At 50.8% G+C, this 21856-nt stretch overlaps 1 protein-coding gene across 1 annotated transcript; it reads right to left on the bottom strand.

The window, feature by feature from the left end:
• Nucleotides 1-8806: 8806 nt before the first annotated feature.
• On the bottom strand, nucleotides 8807-21340 carry LOC309407201 (cytochrome P450 4B1-like; the record flags this gene model as incomplete). The annotated part of the gene is made up of 12 exons (XM_082002668.1): nucleotides 20403-21340; nucleotides 16313-16457; nucleotides 15600-15644; nucleotides 14936-15063; nucleotides 13261-13385; nucleotides 12992-13143; nucleotides 12305-12411; nucleotides 11764-11954; nucleotides 11042-11179; nucleotides 10353-10413; nucleotides 9735-9817; nucleotides 8807-8975 (listed from the first exon to the last, which is right to left on the bottom strand). The coding sequence occupies exons 1-12, from the start codon at nucleotides 20580-20582 to the stop codon at nucleotides 8807-8809; spliced, it is 1524 nt and encodes a 507-aa protein (XP_081858794.1). The 5' UTR covers nucleotides 20583-21340.
• Nucleotides 21341-21856: the final 516 nt, after the last annotated feature.

The following is a 21856-nucleotide window of genomic DNA, read 5'->3' as shown; positions in this document are numbered from 1 at the left end:
TCTGAGGAGATGGAGAAGGATGAACATGCAGCACAAGGAGTCACTTTTGGGCTGCCTGAGACAGATCTATGGCTTTCCAAGCTGCCTTGAAAATGTGGGGCCGACCTGAATAGATTGGGCAGGCAAAGGGTGTGAGGACAGTGATGTTACCCTGTGCTTCATCTTGTTATCAGATCAGGTCACAGAGATGGTTTGGACTGGTCTGCCAGGATACTTGGGATTAACCTTGAAGTTATGTTCCCGTGGTGGATGCTACCAGAGACCCCATGCCCCATCTGCAATGCATCATGGCCTCTGGTCCAAAGCTGTCCCTCCCCCAGGCTTTTTTCCTCTCAACCATCTCTAAAATGGCCTTTAGGCTCTTTCAGAGACCTCCTCTCTAGGAAACAGTCCATGAGCAGCTAGCTTCTTGTCTGGCCTTGCCCTTGGCTATGGATGGCAGGGAGGAGAAGGGGAGGTCCATGGAGCTGAGGACATTGGAAGATGGGATTGCTATTGCGGATCCCTTGAGTGAAGACATGCAGCACGCTCATAAATCCAGCAATGTCGTGTAGTTGGGTGCCTTACAAGGTTCACGTAAGGAACACAGGGAGAGATGGAGGTTGAGGCTTTGGTTAGCACCTGTGGAGCTGTTTTGGGGTGTCCTGTGGCACTTACCCAATTAGAGACCGTCTGATCTGGATCTGGCCAGCACCTTTCAGCAATCACCTACAAAATAACTCAGAAATCCCCCAAGACCAGAGGTGGAGGGGCCAGGCTAGTGAAATCACTGGCATGTCATTCGATGAAACTTTTATAACAACACAGAAATTCTCATTGGTGACAAAGTCCCTGGACAATGGGTTTGACCATGGGTTACTGAGCAGGGTGGATGTTTACCCATTTAGCTCCCTTATAGTTATTTAATAACCAGTAACAACTGTTGAGCATGGAGGCAAGGGGATATGGGTTGTCTTGAAGGTCAAGAAAGATGTCAAGCATTGAGCTGATAGGGAGAGGACATAGGGGACAGAGTGGCTAAACCCACATTTATGGGGATTTGGAACAAGACTCTGAGCTTGGGTGACAGCAAAACTGGGTGCTTAATCCAGCCTCCAGCCTCTGCATTTTCTGTTTCACTGGTGGGGAGAGAAACGTCTTTCTTATATTTCAGAGATTTCATGGCAAGAGGGACTATGAAAGTTTGGTCTGACACTCTTTAGCACAGCCTGGGGATGATAACTCAGGGGTTTTTGCAGGGGAAGAAACTGCGGGAGTTCAAAAGAGAAAGTGAAGTGGCTACAGAGCCACGAGTGGAGAGAAGTGAAAGGAGACAGCACTAGTTTTGTCATCGTGAGGGATTGGGACAAAGTCAGAAACAGTCTGTTTAGCATGAGGAGAACCTATAGCCCTGTTGCTCCCTGGCATCCCAACTGAAATAAGGAGCCTCCAAAAGAAGGTGTCGGCATGAAGAAGCATATGCAAGAGTCTGCTGATAGCCAGAGTGGTCTGGAGAAGTTTGCAGAGTGAACAGAGTATTGGCTTGACCTTCGGGACATCTAAGGCTGGCAAAACTACAGTTGGGTGTCCAAGGACACTTAGAAGGTCATGAAATATTTGCAGAGCCTCTGTGGATGTCCACATGATGGCAGTGTACGCCGCGACAGGTCGTGCCATAAATGTTAACAACAGTGTTGCACTGAAGAATTCGGTCCTGTACCGCAACCGTGGACACCTCCGGCGGTGGAAGTTGCTTTCAGGGACTTGGAAATTTCTCCGCTTAATTTAGACACCTAAACAGAAGGAGGAGAGGATCTTCCTCGCTGACTTCACTCATTCTGTTGGCATTCGTTGCAGGAGAACCGGTTTACTGAGCAGGTGAAATGTAGGTGGCAAACGGGTACTTTGCCCCAGAGCGTGACCTTGCAGCAGCTGCTTTCCTCAGCGCGCCTGTGTTTACTCAGATAGGAAGAAGAGTCCAGGCCCATCTGTCCCTGTGTGTTCCTGCAGTACTTAGTGCTGACAGATGAAATGTAGCTGTGATGCCAAAAAAAATAATAACATTTCAGGCTTCCAAACACATGATATATGGGGAAATCACAGCAAGCGCCCAGCAAGTGTTGCAGAGTAATGCGAGCTGCCTGGATCCCATCTGACCACACATGTCTCGAGGATGAATTTATATCTGGAAGCATTTAATACAGCTGTCTTACAAATATGTTGCAATACTTATTTAATTTACAGGCTGCTTCCAGTATAAAATCCCAGCGGGCTTTAGACGGAAATTGCTGGTACCATGTGCTAATGGATTTGCCTGGAGAGCGGTGTGGGTCCTGTGCAGGGACCGCGTCCCCCAGAGGTGCGAGCAAGCTGCTCTCGCCGCTGGTTCTGCTGCTCCCGTCGTGCTTGGCAGCGCGCGAGGAAGTACCGCCACCAGCCCGCGGTGGACGGGTACCCTGCACGCGATGTGGCTGCACAGCTATTACGACAATCTCTGTGGGGAAAGGAAGCGTTGCGTGAGTAGATTGCGTCTTCGCTCTGCCGTCACTGAAAGACCAAGCCGCAGCAACGAGAAAAATCCAAGCTCTCTTCAACCGAAACAAAGACTTATCCTGTTGCACCCCGCATAGCCCTTCTCACAATTTCTTATTAAATTAGTTATCTGAAGGTCTGATTCAGGCAGCCCAAGGTCAGTTCATCATCTTTGCAATTACCCTTTCTGCAGAAAGTAGGGAAGGATTAAAGAACCCCTCTGTGTCTAGTCCCTGACTGTCTTTATTGCTCCTGGTTATACATCCCATGTGACTAGGTCTTCTGATTACTACCATGTCTCTAATATCTAGGAGGGGAAAGGTAACTGGTGGGAGGTGGTCTCAGAAATTACATTCTGGAAAGATCTGGCTTGCTCTGGCACTGGGACACAGTTGCCTCGGTAGCCCTTGTTGCAGCCTCAGCCCAGCTCTCCAGTTCAAAAGCAGAGCAGCCATGGAAGATGTGTTATGCAGGATGTGGGGGTGATGCAGGATGCGGGATGCAGGATATGAGATATGGGATGCAAGATGCGGGATGTGGGATGATGCAGGATGTGAGATGCAGGATGCAGGATACGGGATGCGGGATGTGGGACGCAGGCTGGCTGGCCTGGCGCGCAGTGCTGGCCCACGTGGCTCCTGGCGACTAGGAGCTGGGCTGCCATGCGTGGCATTATTTAGAAGAGTGTGACTCTAGCTCCCGGCCGCGGAGGGTGTTAGCACCAAGGAGAGCTTTGTGAGCAGATCTGATGTTGGGTTTGGGTACGTGACTGCAGGGGGACCTGGGCTCTGCTCCCTTCCTGTGCCAAGAAGCCAGGAGCACAGGATGGGAAAGCTGGAGAGCACTTTTCCTTTTCCTCTTCAGATACGAAGAGGCAGATTTTTAGTGAATCCTAAAAGTCATGGGGGGGGACAACGACTGAGCAGGGTGAAGGTGGGAGCAGCCTGGCTTTTCCATCCCAGGGCCAGGAACATTCATGTGTTGGATGATCCAGTTGGGAAAGCAGCAGTGCAACCTTCCCTCTACCCTTGATTCAGTCTGCTCCCAAAAACCAGACCAGAGGTACCCTGCTGTAGCCTTACACCCAATCCATGGCCACCTTTGGGCTTTTGGCTTATGCAGCAAAAATGGTGACCTGCTCTTAAAACCTCTGAAAATGCAGATTCCCCAGGCAACCTACGTCAGATCTTAAGAAACCTCAGGGAGTGCTTTATGCTATGTAATCTGTATCTACCTAAATGCAGTTTAGGAGCTGCCATTAATTTACATGGGAACTGTTATGCTTAGTTTCGCTAGGTTCCCTAGTTTCCTTTGATCCCCTTTTACCTACTCTCTTTCAGTGGGTACACCATGATTTCAGCCTTGTGCCCTTGCTCATCAGATGCTCTTGCTTTAATCTTTCACATTTCCATACCAAGGTTCAGCCACTCTGTTTTAGATGGTATTTTTTTCAGATCTTATCTTTAAAAGAAAATTTAATCCAATATAGAGAAGCATATCATTTGCTTCTAGTGACTTCAGCTATTTTGATTAAATTTTTTTTCGTTTTACACTTTAGAATATGTAGGCAAGGTACATTTTGGAGTAAATGCAGTTGCCTTTACACTTAAATCTCCAAACAGGGTTGAAGGACACTTGTCGCATTTCACCCAGTGAAAGGAGATGCAAGTGAAAAATCTCTGAGAAATATTTGTATTTTTATGTATCCAAGTATGATGTTTGCTTTGATTACAACAGCAGGATATTATTGATTCGCATTCCCTTTGTGAGCCTCTATATCTACAAAGTACCTTTTGGAGAGATTGCTGCCTATCAGTCATTTCCCCGCTCGGTTTTGTGCAACGGCTGTGCCTGCTCTTGTGCTTTGTGCCTGCGCTTACGGATTCACGTCCTGTTCACTTTTTTCAATTTATCAAGAGAATTTTGAATCCTAATACCGCCCTCCAGAGTACTTGCAGCTTCTCAGAGTTCTATAACATTTTACGTTTTAATAAGGATACTCTGTCCGTTGCAGGGATAGCTCTGATTATAACTCAAGAGCTGCTGCGCTTCCACATCCGAAGAGGGAACGGGCAGCTGGAGCGCGCGGGCGGTCGCCCGGGCTGCAGCCGCAGCGAGCATCCCCTGCAACGCGGGCGCTGCACCGTCGTGCCGACGTCCCCGCTGCTTTGACAGGAGCTGGCTCAGGCCGAAAGGAATTGGATTAACTCGGAAGCGAAAATAAGTTGAACTGGGATTCAGTTTTCCTGGCATAGGTGGAAAGCCAACATTGCTGAAGGGTAGGAAATAGAGATGAAAAAGCACATGAAAAAGCACATTTACTGACAAATCTTATTTTCATTTTACTTTCTAGAGTTCTGATCCTTATGTATATAAGTGAGAGCAACTGCTAAGCCTGCATGCTGATTGAGCTGCCATCTGACAAGGACTACCTTTACAGATAAGCTTAAATTATCTTTCTCACTATAAGTTCAGATTTGTTCTTTTGGTGGAATCCATTACAAAGAAAGGGAGTAGAATCATCATTCAGATTATAATGTGGGGTTTAACAAGCTTCTGATTTTTATTCAGTAAATATTTTTCTTCCTGGGAGACTTTACCTCTGAAAAGTCCTGGTTTTTCAAAGGAACAAGATGTTTGAAAACAGAAATTGCATTTTGAATCTCTTCTGCTCTTGAGTCCAGGTTAGACTGAAGTCTGGCCTGATGCTTGTTTTTTCATGTGCTTTTTTTGGCATAAAATAATCTGCCATATTCTGAAATCCCTGCTAACCCACCCGGACCAGCTAGGGGAATTGGGGTAACCCCAATGGCTCAGGCTGGCCCCTGAGCTCCCCACTTTCATAAGCTCCATTCATGTTCTTCCATGAGAAGTTGCTGTAAGCTTAATTTTTAAAATTTATTTATTTATTTATTTATTTATTATTAATTGTTTTCTTATTATTTTTTAAATTATCAATTCGATATCACAGATTTTCAAGTCTTTTGCCTAAAAATTAGTAGGTCTTCCTGCAAAGCCTTTTCAGGCACACGTAGTGCTCTCAATAAGTAGGACGGACTCGTGAAGGTGCGAGCAGGAGGGACGAGGCTGGGGGATGCTTCCAGCACTGCTGATGGGTCCTGGTGCCGAGAATGCATGAAGTGCCTGGTCTGGCAGATGCTCTCCCTGCTGCTTTCGCAAGGTGACGATAACAGCGAAAGCTTGTCCTCTCTCCTAGTTAGCTTGTGCTCTGCATGGTCCTGCACATCAGACTTAGGTGCTGAATCCAGGTAGCTGATGCCGCTAAGACTTTCTTTAGCTTTAAATCATTTGCCCTTTGCAAATTCTAACTGTGAATTTTAAATTGCACTTGTAATTTGCTCCCGTTCCCACTGGTGGAACCTCTATGCATTTCCATGGCCCTGCAAAACAGTTCCCGTGGGTACGTTTTCCGTGGGCATAAGGAGGAAAGGAGTTTCTGGTGGGTCACAGCCCAGGGTCGCCTCCATTTGCGGCCCGTTTCCTTCATTCAGTCTCTGGCTGTGGTGGTCTGATCACAAACTGCTTCAGGTCTCAGCACAGGAGGGGAGGGGAAAGGGGCTTGGTTGGCACGTTGTCGTCCCCGGAGGGTCTGTACTCAGACCCAGGCGGTCTCAGCTCACCAGGCGGTAACCTGTGGCTCAGGTCTCACTTGCAATGGTAAGCTAAGGTGTTACAATCCCTTCAAGACCAGGAGAGGAATGGCAGGTACAAGGTGGTGCAACCTTGCTCCATCCTCCTACCATCACAGCACAGGTCTTCTGCTGGTGAGTCATCTGCACTGTGGCCTTCTTGGCACGGGTGCCACCTGCCTTGGTGTAAACGCTTTCCTCAGCATTCACCAGTTTTGCTGCTGTCACTTGCGTCCTTGGTCATCGGTACATGCCATTTTTGCAATCTTGGCTTCTAGTGCGTTGGTAGGCAGCCATTTCCAGGCATGCTTCATGCACAGCACTCCTGCTGTCGCCGTGATGGGTCTCTGTGCAGCTCTGTTGTGCTAAGCTCCACCACGCTGGGTCTGTTCAACGTCCAAGGATGACTGCGTTTGCATGGGAATATTGCCATCACCCCAAATATGTAGCTCCTCAGATGCCGTAGCTGGAACAGCCCTGGTTTGGTAACCGAGGTGAGGTGGGTTTGCAGCTTTTACCCAATGAGCTTTTACCCAGTGACCTTGAAATATGACTGAATGTAACTGAAGAAGCTGGCTTTTATCAGCTTATTGCTTGCCATGTCACTAGTGGCTTTCCTGCTTTCCCCCAGCACCAGAGCCTCATCAGGAAGAGACGAATCATTGCTTTCCTTTAACGTATTCCAGGATATGGAGCGACCCAGGTTTTTTTCCTCACAAGCTATGGATGCAAAGCCATGGCAGGCTGGGAATCTTTTCGTATTTTTTTGCATACTCAGGCTTAAAAAAGTTGTAACTAACTGAATTCAGGGTGAAGCTGGATGATGCAGTCATGTCCTTCGTGTTACCCATGTACGCAGGTGATTTCCTTCTTTTACCATTTCTTCTGAAATGGGATGTTACTGAATCATAGCAGTTGCTTCAGGGCAACCTGGAGGTTTTGCTTATAGCAGGGATTAATCTGTGGCTTGGGAGCCTGCAGCACCATGAGGGACAGGGATCGGAGGTGATGCTGGCTGATGGACGTATCTTCTCGAGGCCGCTTGGCTAAGCCAGCACCCCACGGCAGGCAGGTTTCCTCGATGGTGGCTGGATGTGCTGGCACAGAGGTAAGTGGGGAGGACACCGGAGGGGTTTGGGGGGGCTTGGCGGTAGCTGTGGATACAGCTGTGGTTGGAGGAAGTACAGGTGACATGGCAGAGGAGGTGCACAGGCAACCCTGTTTGCACAATATACTGGCCTGGTTTTTGCAGCTTCTCAATTACAGATGTTCTGAGGACGCCTTTGGTGTGACATTTGCAGTGGGTTGGTAATATGCTCAGAGACGACACAAATTATTTGTATTATCTCCATTATTCATTATGAGCTCCCTTTGTGTATTTAAAATTAAAATTGGACAAAATCTTATACTTGATATAACCTTCCATTAATGGGCCTCACCAGTGACTGCGCTCACGGTGTTGATAATGTATCTCACAAAAAGGGCCTCCTGTTTCCCCCACTGCCTTCTATGTATCTGCCTTATCTCTGCAGATGAGAGCTGTATGAAGTCAGCTGCTGTCTTACTGCACAGCAGCCTGCTCACGATGCTGGAGCAGCAGTCGATGTCACTGCGACGCTAATTGCAACAGCAGCTTTTGGGAATTCCCAGTTTGACACTTTCTACCCCAATAATAACTCCTGCAGAGGCAGAGGACAGCTCACTAGTGTCTTCCAGCGTAGCTCGAGCATACAACTCTCATAAATTTATCATCTTAGGAAAAAAAAACCCCCACAAAAAACCCCACCCTTTCTAAATATCAGAACTCCTCCCTTGCAGCTTTAAGTGAAGATTGTGCATTGGACCCGTTAAGGGGTTGCCCATGGAAGATGCTGCGTTGGCTGCGGCCGTGAGCAGGAGCCTGGCTGGACACCCTCAGGGTTGTCTCTTGCTGCTCATGGATTTCCTCTCCACTTCCCATTTCTAAAGGGGTTTTATGCTGTATTTGTGACGAATCGGGCAAGCATCAGCAATAAAAAACGATGCAGCTGCTGTTACAGGAATAATTATTGGTTTATTAACACAAATTGCATTAATATTTTTAATTAATTTAATTAACATTAATTAATATTTTGCCATCTAGGCAGAATTTCAGAGTCCAAACAGGAATCAGTGCTTTCAGCAAAACAGAATGACACATTGAGTGCGAGAAGAGAGACAGGTCTGCCGCAGGCTGCCCCTGCTGCAGGAGGAGAGGGCTGACCTCTAGGCACTGAGGAAGGTGCTGATGATGGAGCAGGGCTGGGAATGGTCATGGATTTGTCCAGGACATGAGGGAGAAGGCAGGATTTGGTGAGGGAGAAGCTGGTGGGACCTGCAGATGTTCCCAGGCCCCTTGCAGTGGGAGGACAACCCTCACGGCAGCTTCGGTTGGGCTCTGTGGTGGGGTGATGGCAGAGTCAGCAAAGAGGCATGGCCATGCCTGGCTGCTCTCAGTTCTAGGCTACCTGGGCCCAGGTCAAAAAAGGGCTTTCCGCTGATGGAATAAGCATATAAATCAGGAATCCTTACTCCCAAATCCTGCCCTGCACCTTTTGCCCCAGAGAAACATTGTCCCGTCACCTGCTTGGTCCCTCCCTCTGGCAAAGGCAGGATGTTTTCCAGCATCAGTGGATTTTCTTTAGATTCAGGTGAATCCCGTTCTTGGAGCGAAGAATGATCTGAGGTATTTTGCAGGGAGGCTTGGTGGGATCAGGTGAGAGCTCAAAGCGGAGCAGGGTCAGGGCCAAAGCCACCTTCATCTCGTTCATGGCAAACTGCTGCCCGATGCAGTTCCTGGGGTAAAACATAGCAGCTCAGCCACCCCATCTCAGCGCTGGGCACAGACAACCCGCCGTGGCTGGATCCCAGCCCTCTCACACCAGCGCACAACCCCTTCCCTCTGCAGCTCTGGGGGCCCCAGGCAGTGTTTTGGGTGGCAAAAGCAGGGGCATGGGCTGAGCAGGGGAAATCCGGGGCAGCGTTGGCGGAGAGGGGCTCCTGGATGTGTGTTCCACGAGCACACAGAGGGAGGGGAGATGGGGAAGCCAAAGGAGAGCCCAGAAGAGCCGTGGTGGTGGGTATCCTAGCAGGAGGGTCGGCAATGCACGTGCCTTCTTGGGGTGAGCACAGCGCGAAGGGAAGGATTGGGAGGAGGTGACAAGGGGGAATCAAAGGATGAGGGAGCGGGATGGGGTCTTTGCATCAAGGAGAAGAGGAGAGCAGGTGAGCCCAGCATGCTGCAGGCTCCAGATGCCAGCAGGATGCTCAGCATCTTCGGTACCCCGTTTCCCACCCCCAAGAGGGGTCTGGCAATGTTTCCTTCCCGTTTTGCCTGCTGGTATCAGAACCCCTCTGTGGCACAAACACTTGTTATATGCTCGTGAACCATTCAACGCTGCAGGGGCAGGATTTCAGGCAGCAGTCTCTGAAAGCGCTCTGCGAGTGCTTCCCCGATAGCAATTACAACAGCAGCACACACTTCTCGGGCTGAGCAGTTTCCAGGGATGCATGTTTTCTCTCCCCACTACTCCTTCAGCATTCAATACACTTTACCTCATTCCAGCAGAAAAAGGCAGAAAGGCATGAGAGTGTCTGCCAGAGATGTTCTCCGGGGAAAACCGCAACGGGTCAAACACCTGGAAATGAAGAGTACGCAGCAAGAAAAAGCAATTATTTAAGGAACACAGTACTGACCGGTATCTTCAGAAACGTGACACCCCATAATTCCTGAACAACCCCATTGGAGAGAGAATTCATTTTGAGGTGGACGGCAACTCATACACCGGGCTCCCTTGCCTTCCACTGAGCCTTGCAATGGTGTTGCCAAGACAAACCAGACATAGGTATGATGAAAACTGTGGAGCCAGTGTTCGATTCTCCACCTGTAGGCTGAACAAAAAATCATCCTTTTGCCAGTTAATACAACAAGCTCTTTGGAGCACTTCGTCTTACTGTTTGGGCAGCACCCAGCCCTAATGCTGCTGTCTGACCACCCTGTGCCGCAGCTGGCCAAGACTAATGGAAGGTGGTCATGGCTCAGGGTGATTCCCATGGCCAAATATGCTCAGCAGCAAGGGGGGGCCTCTGCTCTCCCGCTAACAGATGAAGAGGGCATTCGAACAGGCATAGCACAAAGGGGAAAAATTATTAGAAGGGCAAAAGAAAACTTACCAAAGGGTCTTTCCATACCGCAGGGTTTCTGTGAATGAGATAAATGCTTATAGCAGCAATGCTCCCTGTAAAGCAATCGAGAAGGAGAAAAGGGCTCAGTGACAAAGAAACTAAAGGAGAAGTTGCAGCCTGCTCACACAAAGGTCTGTCTTAAATCCTCATGGTTTTATCTGTCAACTGGAAACCAATGAGGGTTTTCTCATTGGCTTCAGAGAAAATGAAACATTTTCTATTTGTTTAGTTGTAAGCAGCAAACAGTGGAAGGCACCGGCACCATAGGCACAGCATCCCCCCACCAACACTGCCTGCTTGTGTGCTAAATCAGAGAAGGAAAGCAGCAGCACAGGGCAATTCTCATGCTGCAGGTCAGGATGGGACTGGTCCCCATCCCCCCATACCTGCAGTTTGCCAAAATGGGTGAACCATGGGCTCGTGCTTGGGCAGGAAGAGAAAGGGCTTTGGGCACGAGCACAGCTGCCCTATAGTGGTGGTGGCAGGAAGGATGGCATGGAGATGCCGCTCTACAGCCCAGACCTCAGCCTGTCAACGGGATGCCAACATCTGCCCAGTCCTATCTGAACGTCTGTGCCGGTGAAGACCAGTTCACAGAGGCAGGGCTGTCGCCTTTGCTCTGCAGCAGGCAGCGAGACGTCCAAGAGCACGATTTTGTGAAGGGGAATGGGATTTACAGACCTTCTGGCAAGGTGCGTCCATCGGGGAAGGTGATGGGTTTGCTGAGCTGCCGGGACACGCCGGGCACTGGCGGGTAAAGGCGAAGGCTCTCCCTGATGCACATGGTGCTGTAAGTCATCTTGCCCAGGTCCTCCCTGCCGGGACAGAGGCAGGCTGAGCCGCACGCTCCCCCTGCTGCACTGTGCCAGGAGGCCCCTTGCCCCACGGCCATCAGGCCCCTGGGCAGATCCCCTTGCAACAGGTGGGGTGTATGGAGGGACCCACAACGTCCCACCACGGGCTGCTGCAAGCTGGGGACCCCAAGACACCTCTGAACAACCTTGACAACCTCTGAACAAGCTCAAGTGCAAAGTGACAGTGAAAGGTGAAAAGCCTGAAAAGCCGCAACTATAACGTCCTGTGGCAAGAAAACAGGAGAGAGCAAAGGGCAATGTTGATGGCCCAGGTCTTGGCACAGCATCCAGCATGTCCTCCTGGTCTGGGATGGTTTTTTCTCGTGTCTGCCCTGGCAATAGGAGCCCTGAAGCCCTTCAGGGCAGGGAGGCAGATTTATCTGAAAGATGCAGTATCTGCTCCATCCTACGAAGTGTCCATGCATGCAGCAACCTTACAAATCAGTCCTTCAGCACCCCAGCTTTCGAGCCTTGAAGACATTGCTCACTTAGAAATACTGGTGATGACAAAAGAAGTTACCAGGTGAGGAAATGTGCAACCTTACCACTGAAGCGTCTCCCGGTCCCCCAGGATCCCCTGGATTTCTTCCCGGCACCGTGCCTGGTGCTCAGGGTGTGATGCCAGGCAGTACAAGAGCCAGGAGATCCCGCTGGCCGTCGTATCATGGCCCTCAAACATGAAAGTGTCCACCTCGGCACGCAGGTCCTCATCAGACAATCCAGCTCCGTTCTCATCCTAACAGACCAGAGACACTTTCAGTGGCCCACAGATATATATATATAAAAAAATATTTTTATTATAGTGGTCCAGATAAATATATATAAAATTATATATATATAATTATATATATATTATAATGTCCCAGGAGGGGACATTATTTTCTTTCAGCTATTGCAAAGGGGGGTGGTGATGCCCCTGGGATACATATAAACAAAATCAATCTCTGTTTAGACTGAATTCAGGGCCTCTTCTCCTTTGCTTATAAATCCCTTTATCCACCCCATACTAAACGAGCAAGACTATGAAATCCCTCTGTGTGTTGTATTCCCCAACAGAGGCTACCCACGTCACTCCCTGCCACTCACTTTGGCACACAGCAGAATGTCCAAGAAGTCCAAATGTCTCTTCTTCTGTATCTTTTCAAATTCCCGTTCATCTTTAAGGGACTCCTTTCGCTCATGGATCACCTTGTCTGGGGAAGAAATTGTTAAAGGTTCGTCAGCGGCAGCAGATGCTGGGCTGCAAAATTGTCCTGCCAATGCAGAGCTCACCCAAAGGGGTGACCACCGCTCAGTTCATGATGCATTTGATGTGTGCTTCTGCACCCCAGGCAGTTTGGCTTTTTCAGCAGCAAATGCTGTGCACATTACCAACCTTTTCTGCTAACTTCTTTGTCCACCACAGACTCCTCAGCCTATTTCACTGACCCCTCCTCAATTAAAATCATGGCTTAGCCTGGAAAGGAAAATCTTTCCTTGCATTGGTGTTGCCTGAAGCACCTATCCCTTGTCTCACCAGCCTCTGGTGATTTAACAGGAGCATTCCCAGAGGGGAATTCTTCCATTAGCCCAGTTTAATAACCCAGGAGCTGTGAGATCCCCTTGCTTCATGCCTACATCAGACCACCGCTGCAAGCTGACGCTCTGCTCGGATCCCGGCTCCGAGCCTCCAGGCAGGATTACTGCATGGACAAAGAGGTAACTCAACTGCCTCTGGTCAGCCATCATCCACCCTGCTTGAAAGCTTTGGGAGAGGATGAAGGCAGGGAATACCTGTGTGGTCGTGAGCGAGCTGGCAGACCTTCCTGAACCGATATCCGTGGGGGCTGAGCCAGTAAATGATGTCGTTGTGGTACGGGAAGATGCGGAGGCGCTGGTGTACCATGTGGCATAGGTCATAGACAGCCTGGATGTAGGTGTTTTTCCTGGGGAGAGGGGAATGGTGGAAGTTTGTAAATTTGGGACCATCGGAACAAGCAATTTGCCCAACTCCCTTCAGATGTGCAAACTTTCTGCCAGAGTTTGGGGCAGCCAGCACTGACCTGGTGGTCTGGCAGTTGCTGTGACAACTGAAGGCACACTTCATGATGCTATCGAGCGTCATCAAGCTGACGTGCTCAAAAAGCTCCACTGGTTTCCCGTCTGTGATCAGCTGTTCCCATTTATCCTAGGGTGCAAAGGAGACACAAATGAGAAGGCAAGGGACAGTTCTGCATGATCTGCAGTGACCCTTTGGTTAAACGAGTGCTCAGCTAGGGATACATCCCAGAGAAATGGAAAAAAGAAGAGGATCTCTTAGTTGCCATCAAAACCCCAGAAGCCAAGAGCGGGATGGTTAACACAAGATTTGCCTCACTGTCAGATCCTTGCAGCACTGAGCCCTGGTACACCCTATCCTGGGGCAAAGGCACCCTGGAGAAGCCCAGGATGGGTGCATTGCTAGGTGAGGTGGCATGTTACCGAAGTCTTTCTTAGGGTGCAGTGTGTTTCCTGCACAAGAGCGGAGTATGTCAGCATTGGGCTTCCCTGAGTCTGTGTTTTCTGTCTCTCTCTTAAAAGCACATAAGACTTTGGTGCCTTTGGTGTCCAAGATGCAAGCTTCCATCTCACGATCTCTCTCCCACTGTATTTTTCCAGCATATAATATAGGAGCTCTTCCTCAACTCTTCCCACAGGGGATCCCTAGAGAAACTAGAGTGTTTCTCTTGCCTGACAGACATGAGATAACGGACATGAGATATCTCATAAGACTCTCTGTCCTTTCACAGCTGTAAGGAACCAGTAGACTCAAAAGCTGAGAAAGGGAGGAGATGGAGGAGCACAGTCACATCTGAGCTCCCACAGCATGAAACCAGGCTGGGGAACAGGGCTTATATGGACAGACTTACATCCTTAGCACATACAAAGATTGCCACCTGGTGGCATGGGCTCCCACAATAGGCACTTGCATTGTCTGCAAGGAATTATAAACTGCCAGGCACTTGTGTGCGTTGCAAAAGCTCTCCAGCCCCTGGCTCCTGGCTGCTCCCTAGGCTGATGGAAGGGAGGACAGCCAGGATCCATGTGGAGCTGCTGGGGAGGTTGGATAGAGGGAAGCAAAGGAGAAGGAATAGATCTGGCACCCAGACTCCTGCTGGTCCACATACACAAAGCCTGGTGCCCCTCACCTGCAATTCACACTGGTTTCCATCATGCCCAGCACGGATGGATGGAAGAACAGTACAGTTTCACTGTGTATTAAGCAAGGCAGAGATTGCAGTCCAGTCATGGGTATGTTGACAGCAAATGATAGCCTTTAACCTTAGGTCACAGTGTAGCTCTGCTCCAACCTTTGTATTTTCGGGATTTATTATGAACCTTTCTTTACTTCAATTTTTCATCTACAAAAAAACCTTATAAGCAGTTGCATTTAGGATTGAGATCATGCACAGTTTGGGGATGGCAGTAACATTAATCCTCAAACCTTAGCCACAGAGCCCAAAGCAGTACCAGAGACATAGTCCCCACTGTGAGGCTCAACCTGCTCATTCCTTCCAGCCCATAGGAAGAGATTTGTGGTGGCTCAGAAACCTCAACCACTACAGCCTGTCCTTACACTTATGAGGCTGTGACTAAGGGCACTGCAAGAAAACCCTGCTCCAGCATCCACCTCCTAACCACTCAGGATCAGGGAAAAGAAAACAGGGCAGAGAGAGGAGCATCAGATATGAGTCCTACCAGCATCACGTTAGTAGACTCTGCCATCAGGGCCACGTACGGCTTCAAGACATCGTAATGAAACCCCGGAGTCAAGAGTTTTCGATGTTGGTGCCATTTTGGCCCGTGTAAGATCAGCAACCCATTCCCTGGGGAAACACAGGCAAGGCATGTTTTGCTGGGCACAAGCATGCTGCTTTCACCTGCCTGAGGACACAGTCTCCGCCTGCAAGGAGCATGATTAAATCTGCTGTCTGAGCTGCTACGAGAGAGTGTTTCCAAACATTGCTGTCAGCTCCAGGGTTCTCTGGGCTGAGCAAAGCCCTGCTCACTGAAACCGCGCAGCGCTGCCTCTGAAGGGAAACACCAGCACTGCTGGAGCTGAGGAATTCAGATCAGCAGATGCATTTTTCACCAGTGCTCCACTGAATCTGAGCTTTTCCTATCACAATCCTTTGCTAACTACGGACATGTTAAGTGGTTGTATTTATGACTATGCCTTAACTTTCTTTCCTTGAACCACAAAAAATAGCATTATTTAGTACCTTTTTCAATAAACATAATAATTTCAGGAAGCTTTTAGCTCTAACTGCATCAAGGAACAGGCACAATGCTGTTTATTCATGGCATGCTCTTGACTAACATCAGAATCATGCCTGGTAGGCAAAGCCCTGGGAATACATACCGATCCATGGGACAAGGTGTTTATAGCTGATGTTATCCTTGGGATCTATAAAAAAAATCATCAAGAAAGAAAAAAGAAATTGGTAAATGTTGCACTAGCACCAGTCTACTGGTATGCTCCTTAAGGCTCTCTCTGGGCTTTCACTTTTGGTTGGGTATGAAGCAGAATAGGTGGCATCCCTGCAGAACTCATTGGTATTTCACAATAAAACAACACTGTCTGGCCCAGCTGCGAGAACCACGTATAAAAGCAGATGCCCAGACTGGAATAAACAAGAATATTGGTAGTCCAAAGTCTGTACTGTGTGATGAAAGATTGACCCTCCCAGACAGCCATGTTTAGCACCTTTCTCCCTTGATGCACTAAAGATACTTCTCTGCTGTAGGAGCCAGGCCTCTGAGCTAAGAAAAAAGCTCCCAGCTGTCTTCTCCTTGCTGGGGTCAGGCACCGAGAAGACAACTTCTCAAGGAGCCCTTGAGGAAGTTTGATTTGCCAGCAATTGATTTGAGGGGGTCCCAGTCAGAAGCCCCAAAGCCCTGTGCCTGAAGCACCCAGGGCTTGGCATGAAGGAGGGGTATCTCTCCGTGCCTTTAGATGATTTCTGCAAGACAACCTCTCTGTGAAACCCTTGCCCTGCTGTGAATTTTTAGGCTGGCATGGGAAATCTGCAGGCTGTGGTTGTTGCTCCACAGGTGAAGGCATCATCTCCTCACCTCCCCTGGCCAACACAGCCTTGGCATAGTCAGGATCAGTGACAACCAGGAATGCCAAGAAACTCCCGAACCAGAGAGGATGAGCGTGTAGGTACTTCTGTGCCCAGATCTCCACCTTGTCCAGCACCTCTTCCTCCTTGAGAAACTGTAGTGGGGAAGTAAAAAGAGAAAGAGTACTTAGATTCAAAGGAAAAACTAAATAACCTCCCAAATCACTGCCTTAAAGAGCTTGAGGTCTTTCTGTATCGTAAAACCAGGTAATGGCAAACAAGGTGTTGACCCTCTGGGTTTGCAGAGCATCAGAAATAGAGGTGCTTGTTACTTTTAAATGTCATATAAAATAAATCTTCCTTATCAATTGACACTTACCATGGAGAACATCCTTAGGGACAGTGGTGGTGCCTATCGGTGCAGGTACGTTATCTGCTCTTTTTCCATGGCTACCCCAAAGAAGACTCAGATTTGCCCCAGACAGCACCTGCGTTTTGTGGCGTGCAAATATGTTCTCACTTGCACATGGCTGAGCAATTAGCACCCCGTGGTTGTGAGAAAATACAGCAGCACTTTGACAGGAGCCAATGTCACCGCTGCTGTGTCTGCCCCAGTGCAATGATGCCTCCTGACTGGGAAACCTGGGCCACAGCTTCCTCCAGCTGTTTAGGTGGAGAAGGCCAGTGTCCACGTAGAATTCAACAGAATGAGTCCACAGTCACCGGCGGAGTGTACAGAGGAGGGGACGCTGGTTAATAAAATCAGATTAAGATTCCATTTATTTCCAGGAACTGAATTTGATAGGTGATGAAGAGCTGGTGCTCCCAGAAGGGTTCATCTCTGGTCCTTGGAAGCTGCACGCTGAGGAGTAACGTGAGCACCAGCATTCGTATCAGTGACACTGGTGGGTTCACTTGTCAAAAGTGATCACCGTTTTGTTGCTTTTATAGCCAGTGTTGCTGCATATTAAACAGGCAATAGCCAAAGAACAAGTGGAAAGACTGGTAAAAAGATCCGAAGTCAGAGACAGAGAAAAAAAGATGACAGAACAAAACGGTGTATGAATTTCTTTGTCTTTGAACAGAAACCACTCTGCCACAATAGGCAGGGGGAAGGATTTTGGTGAGCTAGGACTGACATAGCTGCTGCTGCTTTGATTTGAAGCTTGAAGTTCAATTACATCTGCATATTGGTGTAGAAATCAGCCACAAAGTCACGCTATTGACTGAGTCAAGTGACTATTTGCTCAGTTGCCTCGGTGCTGAGTTAGCTCAGCTCAGCTTTTAGTTTGGCTAGTGTTTCTCAATCTGGCAAATGGCTTGTACTCAAATAATCACCCACGTCAGGAGAGGATGCTCAGGAGCCACAGGGCATCTGCCAGGGGACTGGGCAGGCTGTGTGGGGGCATGGCCAGGCTCCGTGCACCGAGGCTGAGCCCCCTTCCCTGCGAGCCGGGGGGTCCCTGCAGCATGTCCCGTGTGTCTCCTGCATTCATCAGAATGACGAACTACATCTACGGTTATCATTTATGGTAGAAAGTTATGGTTTAACTTCTCTTGCTCAAGTTCAAGATTTTGGACTTATTAAAGAGAACCATCAGTTCTTGCAGGGAACAAGTTTTGGGGTAAAAGGAGACAGCTGTCACCAGTGCCCACCCCTTCGACAATGCCAGCAGAAGCAGGGCTTGGCACGGGGCTTTTAGCTGGGTGATATTTGAACATGTGGAAGTCCCTTTGATATGGCTGCTTGTCCTTCCTCCCGTCACGAAATGACAGAAAGCATAAATGGAAGTAATTGGGAGATGCTAAGCAAGCCTCGCTGGCAGAAGTCCTAACGCTACAAGCCTTTGCATCCAACCTTGGTTTTGGAGCACTGGCCTTGGTTTGTGCTATCAAAAACCATCCCTGAGCTGGCAGAGGGTGGGACGGGTTTATTTGAGGGGAGAGGTTACCCCAAGGTGAGTAAACTCCACCTGCTGTGCCCAGCACTCCTGGGGGCAGAGGGTGTAAAGTCCTGCAGGCTGCGAAGGAACAGGAATGGAAAGCTCCTGCTTCTTAATCAGGGCTCCAGCTACCAGACTCTGGAAGGAAGCCCATCATTTCTACTTCTTCATTCCTTGGGGGCTTGAAAAGAAACATATAAGCCCCACTCAGGTCTAAGGAAGAAAGGTAAAAGCCTGATCTCATGAAGAAATGCAAGTTTTGAAATGGATCCAACATTAAAAGCATCTGGGAAGAGGCACTTAAAGTTGCTTTTAATGACTACGCACCGATAGCAAATGAAACAGAAAACACAGGAGCTGAAATCTGAGCACGAAGCTGCTCTGTGCTCAGTCAAAAGCAGGCTGTCTCCCCACCACCAGCCGCCCGCACAAGGCGGATGCAGGCAAAGGGAGTGGGAGCCCTCCTGTGCCCGCGGGGCAGTTCCCTGCTCTCCTCTGCTTCCCACCAACTGCAGCCTTGGGAATTCGGTTTGGCCAGCTCGAGGCTGGCACTGGGTTTTAACTAAGTCATTCTCCTGCAGTGAGACTGAACAGCTGTACACAACCCCTACACAACCTCTCCTAATATTTTAATGTCATTTCTACCCAGTGATTTGGATAAGCAGAGACTAATACCTAAGAATGCTTTAAAACAATGATGTATTCCCAGGAGACCCACTCAAAGCATGTCAAATGTATTTGAGATACTAAACTGACCTGAATCAAAAATGGCAATTAATCACTTTAAATCAACAGAACAGGAAATGTCAGTGCTCTCCCTGAATGCAGCTCTCAGGTCCTCCTCCGAGGTCTGTGTAAACTTTGCATTCAGCATGTGCCCAGAGCATTGCCAGTTTCCTCACTGGTTCAATGAATTGTTGGGCTCTGGGGAATTCAGCAGCATTTAATCAGCAAATGATTAAATTTGCAAAACAGGAATCCTTCCAAAAATAACGGTCCGAGGTAAAAGTCGAGCCATGAGCAACTTAGCCATGGTGGCAGCGAATGATCAGCACAAACGGTTAAGTCCCATTCCAGGATAAATAGTCGCAACTGGCAAGCATACTTTATTTAACTGCAGTTTTAAAGTCTAACTGGCAGCGCAACAAAGCCCTGAACTGGCCCATCTTGCTGCTTACGTTGCCAGAAGACTGACTGTCCTGTCCAGCGCAGCAAAACTGGGGCTGCCACGGCACAGAGACAAGCCCTAGGAGGTCTCCTCCAGATTTCCCAGCTACTTTTCAGGGTGACAGTTATTTAATGTGCCACAGATTTGGCCAGGGCAGGGCATCAGTGGAGCCCAGGGGAGGTCAGGGCGATTTTAAGCAGCCTTTAGCATGTACGGAGAAGCCTTTTGCACCAGGCAGCTCAGTTACTCCTTGCAAAGCTGCCGATGAGTCGTGGAAATCTGTTTGCCCCGGCAAGCGCATACCTCGGGGAATAGTCATCCACGCCACGAGCGCCCACAACAAGGCTTGCTTATGTACGTGGATTTAGTTAGTCATGGCTTTCATGCAACCTTACAGAGATCCGCGGTCCCTGCGCCAGATGCTATCCCTGGGATGTGTTTTGTGGCTGAAACCTGACTGAAAACGACCCGCGGCCTGCCTGGCTCCCCTGGCCACGCGGCCGATGCAGGCTGGCAAGGGAGAGAAGGCGCCTGCGGACGCTGGGAGCGGCGTGCATCTGCACAGCACCCCGGGACCGCTGCAGCGGCCGCACCCCGACTTCACAGGAGCGGAGAGGTGGCAGCGGGGCCTGCGCCGGCACAGAGCAGCGCGGCTGTGCTGCCTCCAGCACCAACGCTGGGCTACACCCCGCCATGCCCTTGCCCACGCCACGCTGTAGCATTGCTTTCTGCACTCGCTAGCCAGCTACCACCTCCCTCCGCCGCGCATTTTGCAGCAGCCTGCGTGCGCCGTTCTCCAGGCATCGCAAGCAGAAAAAGCAGTTTGTACGGCTGAGGAAAAGAATGCCCATCTTTCCCTGACCCCGGGGACTAGGAGAAGCAATTCTCCGGGACCACAGCGGCAAGTGCCTCCAGCATCATTCCTCACGGCTGCTGGGGGAAAGTGCTCCCCGCACTCTCTCCCTTCCCCCGGCGGCAGCACACCTTACCTCGTGGACGTGGCCGAAAAGCCAGTGGGTCGGGTGGCCGGGGAAGTCGGCCAGCGCCCTGAGCAGCTCCCGCCGTCGGTGGTACAGCTGGACGGCCTTCAGCAGCACGCAGGTCAGGCAGAAGACAGCGACCAAATGCAGCACCCGGGAGACATCCACGCCCAGCCACGAGAGCCTCATCCCCACCCCCGGGCGAAGGCAGCGACCTGCCGGCTGCCGCTGCCGGCTGCCTCAGGCGGGGCCGCTCGCAGCGCCCGGCGGCCCCGGCCGCCTTCAGCCAACGCAGGGCGGAGGGGCAGGTTCAGAGTCCGAGCGGCTGCCGAATCACGGCAGCGCTTGTTGGGAGGGTCGCGTCCCGCCGCCGCCTCGGGCAGCGCGCAGCTTGCCCGCAAAACGTGCTCGGAGGCATTGCCTGCCCCGCTTCCCCGCTGCCGGCCCCGCCGTGCGCCTGGCCCGAGACCGCTGTGGGCTGAGGAGGGAGGGAAGGAGCCGGCGGGCCGTGCCAGGGGCCGGGCTGCAGCCTGCCGAGGGCGGGCGGCACGGCAAGCACCGCCGGCAGAGCGGCTGTACCCACAGCTGGGGAGGCTTCACCCCCCAAACCCCGGCTGCGTGCCTGTGCACTGACACCGGGGAAACCTGCAAACGCCTGCGCGGTCGGGGCTTTTAGGGAAGAAAAAGGGAGGGGGAAAAAAAAAAAAAAAAGACCCCGGTTGGGTGAGGGTGTGTGACAACCCAGCGGGCGTGTGAAGCCGGCATTTGGGAATATCGCTCCTTTACATGCAGTTCTTTAGGCTTTTAGTGCACACAAGCCTGAAGGAGAAAACAGGCATAGCCTGGGCCTCCTTCCTCCGAGGTCTTCATCACCTATTCCTGCCGCCCAAGGCTTCACCCTCACCTCCACCCCGGCTGACAGCTCCCTCCCTCCCCGCTGCCGGCACCCCGAGCGAGCTATCACTTTAAGTCACGTCTTAAAAACCCCCGGGACAGCATCTCCTCCACAGTGAGCGCGGCGAGTCCACGGGGCTGGTTCTCTGGCTCTGGGTGAAGCCGAGAGGCTGGGTAACGCGGCAGCTTTGGCACCGCTTTGTGGTAGGCAGCTGCCAGGCAACACCGCTTCCCTACCACCGTTATCTCCGGGAGCAATGGCCCCTGCCGAGCCTGGCGGGCGAGGGGACGGAGGCGCCAGCGGGGCCGTGCCCCTCCGCTCGGCCGCGTCCACCGCTCGTCCCCCGCCCGCCGGGGCGGGGCTCGAACCCGCATACCCTCCTCGTGTTTCCCAGCCCCCGTGGGGGGCGCGCCTGGGCCTTTAAGCGCCGAGCGGGGCGGTCCCGCGCCGCCCAATGGGAGTGCGGCTTGCTGGCAGGTGGGGGGGGCGGGACGCGGCGGCGCGGGGAGCAGCCATGGCGCGGGCGGGGCGGGCGACGGTAGCGGGGCCGGGCGTGCCGCCGCGGGAC

Source organism: Phaethon aethereus, assembly GCF_964289735.1.
Source record: "Phaethon aethereus genome assembly, chromosome: 8".
NCBI lineage: Eukaryota > Metazoa > Chordata > Aves > Phaethontiformes > Phaethontidae > Phaethon > Phaethon aethereus.
Note: the sequence above shows the minus strand (reverse complement) of the source record. Positions and strands in the feature narration are given on the sequence as shown.